This window comes from Solanum dulcamara, chromosome 2 (assembly GCF_947179165.1).
Source record: "Solanum dulcamara chromosome 2, daSolDulc1.2, whole genome shotgun sequence".
Lineage (NCBI taxonomy): Eukaryota > Viridiplantae > Streptophyta > Magnoliopsida > Solanales > Solanaceae > Solanum > Solanum dulcamara.
The window spans coordinates 10494973-10500212 of record NC_077238.1 but is presented as its reverse complement, the minus strand read 5'-3'; the positions used below and the strand labels follow the sequence as shown (position 1 = coordinate 10500212).

Sequence of the window (5240 nt, the reverse complement as noted above, 5' to 3'; positions counted from 1 at the left end):
TTCCCAGGTATCTAAATAAAACTTGTATCAACATTAAATCTCTTCATATACATTTAATCATTTTTAGATAAATAAAGGTGTGTTTCTCCCTAAAAGGTGAATGTTATGGTCACACAAAGTTGGATATGGAAGAGGGTAAGAAGAGGAAGATGTCTGTCTGTCTGTCTGAAATCTAAGGGGATTAATCAAACAAAGTAAAGGGTCATAAAGCATTAAGATAACTAGGAGGTAACTACACAGTCTAATTAATATTATTGGACTAGTACTGGTTAAGTAGTACTAGTCATATTCATTGATTGGAACCCCCATCTTTTATTGCTAAGAGGGACCAACCAACTCTCTTTCTAAAAGTCTCCTTCACTTCACTGCATTTAGCTTATGGTCATGTTTTTTGTTTCCCCCTATAATGCCACCTTTTTCCCATTATAAAACTTCTTTCGGCAGTAATAAAAACAAATAGCAAAGCTACAAAAGTCTTTATCGTCATTCACGTGCATGGCACATGGTGAAAAGAAAAGGCAAGAGAGAGAGAAGTAAATAAACAAATGCTAAACAACAACATACTGTGTAATCCCACGTCTACGGAGGATAATGTACACGCAGTATCACTAACTTGAAAAATAAAGAGCTTGTTTTCGATAGATTTTTGATTTAAAAAAGAAGTCAGAATAAAATACTAAAAACATTCTTAAAGGGATAATAACTACAATAAAATAGGACAATAATCGAAGTACAAGACATAGGAAATAAACAAAATGACATCCCAAATAAAAATAGGAAACATTTTATTATAATTTTATTCATATATACTAGATATATGTAACATGATCATGTTTGATACATGAATCCAAAATACAACACACTTTGAGAAAAAAGTAGGAAATTAAAAGGCCCCAAAGACCCTTTGTATGGTTAGGCCAAATTTTGGCCGGAAAGATCAGAGGTGGTTTTTTTCCATATTTACCTCCTCTTTTGATTTTAAAAAAGAAATAAATTAAAAGAATACACACGTGTATCCATTACACGTTTGAAAGAAAAAGAGAAAAAAAAAATAGTCCAGTATATGGTTAGGACACAAACAAAAAAAAGGCAAATTTTCCCGCCAAAAAAGCACACATACACAGTGTGTATAGAACACACCTCAAACCAAAAAGTCTGATTATACAGAGCCAACTGTTATTGTTGAAGTTCAGTAACCCTTGTTTTTTTCTTTCATTCATTTTCCTTCACTTTCTTGGAGCTAGTGTAGAAGTTGGAAGCAATAATGGTGGCCCTATATAGTTTATATATATATATATATATCAAGAGCCTTCTTGACTTATTCATCACAATGCATTTGTTGCCCAAATTTCAAATTTCTGATTTAATTTTCACTTCTCCAATCCTTTGCAAATGGGCTCCACCATACCCTTCTTCCATTTCAATAATCAATGCTCTCTTTGAATTCAATCACAAACCCCACTTCATTCACAATACTCCATATCACTCCACTTACTTGCTAGCTATAATTAAACAATCTCCAAAATAATATGTACCAAATCCCCTTCCCTTGGGAATCTGCAAAGCCATTTATTGAATGGCATTTCTTCTTCTCTACTAAACTCTCATATAATCTACACCACTCATCTGTCAAATTAAACTCAAAAACACCCTCAAAGATGAAAAAAATTACTGAGGATTCTTTTTCTTTTTTTTTTCTTTTCCCTAGCCCCCTTATTCCCACATCTTAACTGTCGTCATCTGTGGCACTCCACCAGCTGTTATTTAATTTTCTCCTTTTATAAGATGTGGAAGAGGATGATGAGGACGATGACGAGTCACTGGATGCTATAGTAGTAGTAGTAGTACTAGCCCGAGTCATGACTCGTACCTGTGGGTAAACTCTTGGAAATCTCCGGGGCCTTAATGCAATTGCATACTTTTGCACTAATTCATAGCAGCCCACGATTTTATCCTGCAAAAAAGGAGAATTTATTTTTATAAAAAAAAAAAACTTTATTCTAAAGTCAAGAATTGAGAGTTAGAAGACATGATACGAAATTTCTTCTTACTTTGCGGAGTCCATGACACCAGGATTCAGCATGTTCAGCATTCACAAAAGAGAAATTAGGAAGGTCATTAGCTGCACACAGTATTGTAGCTGCAGCTATGCATGATGGCCAATACTCAAGAAAGCTAGCTTCTGTAAATATCACGAACTAACAAGTTAAAATTCACAATCAAGCCATCTAAACGATAACTACAGTAAAAATAAGAAAAGTTACTTGCTACACCAGAGTAAAATACATGTATAGTGTACGAAGTTATTTATACGGTGGTATACAAAGCGTAGAAATACTCATGCATGCATGTGTAATGTACGTATATATGACATTTTTAATAATATAAAACTATAACTAGAAAAACGAACCTTGAATATTTGAGAGGATAATCTGAGAAGCCCTTGAGATAAGGAAGGCAGTGAAAGTTCCGAGTGAATCAAGTTTAGAGGCAAAGAAGCTGAGGAAGCTAAACGGAGTTATCGATCGGAGCCTCCAATCTAATATTCTCAGCACAAGAAACTCCATTCTTTGGATGGTTTTTGGTTCAAATATATACTTTGCACCTTCAACCTGAGTCCCAAATAAATTGTTAAATTACTTGAGGGGTCCCATTTTCATTTCCATGAAGAAAACAATCAAATTACCTGAAGCTCCAAAAGAGAAGGAACAAGAGGTTCCTCCATTTTTGCTGCTAAAGATAAGCAAGCAACCGACAGTAGTTGCAGTGGCCAACCATTTGTTTGCTGAAATTATACATTGAAAAGGGAAATTCACACAACTAACAAAGAAAAATTGAATATACACTACGAGCCAAACACTCTCCACCTCCAATTCGATTAGAGTGCTCGAAAAAACTAATAAAATAGTACACATATTTAATCAATTATGCTATACAGACAAGCGGACCTTCAGAACGAATACTTTTAAAACCTATGTCACGTTCACGTACACTTAAATTATTGCTAGCATGCCTATATATATGACATTAAATTATGCACACATTCAAGTACACTAGAGTAAAAAAGATTAGTATTTAAAAAGGTTTCTAATACCTTTCAACTGTACTATTTATTCCATTCTCTTTTTTTCTTTTTCCTATTTTACTAAGTGAAATCCCCTTTATAACTCATTGTTTTTAGGTGACACTATAAATTACTACTACTATAAAAATCTACATCAAATTATTATTGGCAAGACCATAAAACAAAAAGATCTTGTACTTTTATAACACTTCCGTTATAATATATACTAGTACAGAAACAATTAAGGACCCAATTAGTTGAATTTGTCTTTGCCGTTGTTAGCTAGATCTGACCAAAAAAAGCCAACAATAAGGATAAATAAGTTTTAAGCCCTGTTTATGAATTTACAGTTTGCTCAACTTTTCTTAACGTGTGATCAAAAGTCAATGTAATCACATTGTTAAATGACTCTAAGAAAATACAAATATTAATAAAAAATAATAGCACACCTAAAAAAAACCTTGAATATGACACCAATTGTTAATTGTACACCTAAATTTTCATTAGTCTTAATTACCCTTAAACTTGACTATTTGATAGAGAATAACAACAACATATCCAATTTAATCTCATTAGTGGAGTTTGAAATAATTCATCGAATATCAATAAATATTTTTCATACCATCAATATTTTTCCTCCCTTATTTCCGGCAACCTCTCATTAATAAAAAGAAAAAAAACGAACCGGGGAAATGACTAATTTACCGGCAAGCTTCTCGAGTAGAGAAAACGATCAAAATAGTTAACGGCGAGATACGCCGTTAAAGGCTGGAAACCATAGTGGCGTTGTACCTGCAAAAAAAATGTTTTAGTGTGTAGTGTTCACTATAAGTATATTTTAGCAAACAAAAGAAACAAAAATCTAACATGCGCCGATGCTGGTTTTTTTTCGCCGGAGTTTACTGTGCTATCGATGAGATTGATTAATTGAATAATACCTTGAGAATCCATGCAACGGATTCATCTCTAGCGGCGGCGCTTAGAGATTGAGATTGGAATTTCTCGATATAGTCAAATCCAGGTACGAAATTTCGCTCGTCTTCAATAAGACCGGCGATAGATTCATCGATATCGGCGAACGGAGATTCGATATCCGACGAGGAACATTCCGGCAAATCCTCTCCTCCTCCGTTTGAGAAAACGGTATCGGAGTTTTCGCCGCAGAGTAGGTCGGAGAAGCAGTCGGAGCACGAGACTGACATGATAGGTCACCGATGGAAATGCTCATTCTAGTCTGATCATTTTTTTTATTTGAGAAGTTAATGGCCGGAAACGGAGATTGATCGGAGAAGATTGCCGGAATGTCTACGTGGACTTGAAGAAGAGGTATCAGGAAGTGTTAGTTTTTTTTTTTTTTTCGTGTGTGTGTGTTTGATTGTGGTTACCTCATTCACTGGGTATAAATAGTTATATGATTTATATTTTGTAATTTTGTTTTAGGATTTAAAAAATATACAAAAAAGAAAAGAAAATAAAATAGTTAGAAATATGTCAACTAGTTTTATAATTATAGAACTATTTCATTTATTTTTGGGAAAAAGACATATAGGTATAATTTAACTAATTTACAATTTGGCACTAACATTTAATATTAATTAAGATTTGAGTTTGTATAATTCGCACATTTGTATAATTCGAAATTTGTATAATTCGAAATTTGTATAATATAATTTGTTTAACTTTTATATAATATATTTTGTATAACTGTTTGTAATTTGTGTTTGTATAAATTCGCTATTTCGAATTTATTCAAAAATAGTTCAATTATACAAATTCACCCATGAATTATACAAACCCACGAATTATATAAATCCGCAAATTATATAAATGAAACAACTTAAACTATAGCTACAACCCGTAAATTTGCAAATTGTAGCTAAGGAGTACAATTAAGATGCTTATAATGATCATCGAAAAAGTCATTTAATTTTAAAAGTTATTTAAAAGTAAATTCGTCTGAATTATTATATTTTATATATCCTAAGGACAATTGTTTATTCAAATTGTAACTTAATATTAAAAAAAGGGTTATTTTTCCTTCTGTGCGTTATATATCTCTCATGAAGATTAGTTATTCATAAACGCTATTTTAGTTATGTATTTTATTTTATCTAGAAAATTAATAAAATTGATTCGGTTGAATATGAATAACAGAATAAGGAACTATTTAACTCTT

At 32.4% G+C, this 5240-nt stretch overlaps 1 protein-coding gene across 1 annotated transcript; it reads right to left on the bottom strand.

The window, feature by feature from the left end:
* Positions 1-768: 768 nt before the first annotated feature.
* Positions 769-4459, bottom strand: LOC129880297 (cyclin-D1-1). Its single transcript, XM_055954270.1, has 6 exons — positions 4003-4459; positions 3770-3856; positions 2687-2785; positions 2411-2612; positions 2052-2182; positions 769-1954 (listed from the first exon to the last, which is right to left on the bottom strand). Exons 1-6 carry the CDS (start codon positions 4264-4266, stop codon positions 1727-1729), a joined length of 1011 nt encoding a protein of 336 aa, XP_055810245.1. The 5' UTR covers positions 4267-4459; the 3' UTR covers positions 769-1726.
* Between the last annotated feature and the right edge of the window lie 781 nt (positions 4460-5240).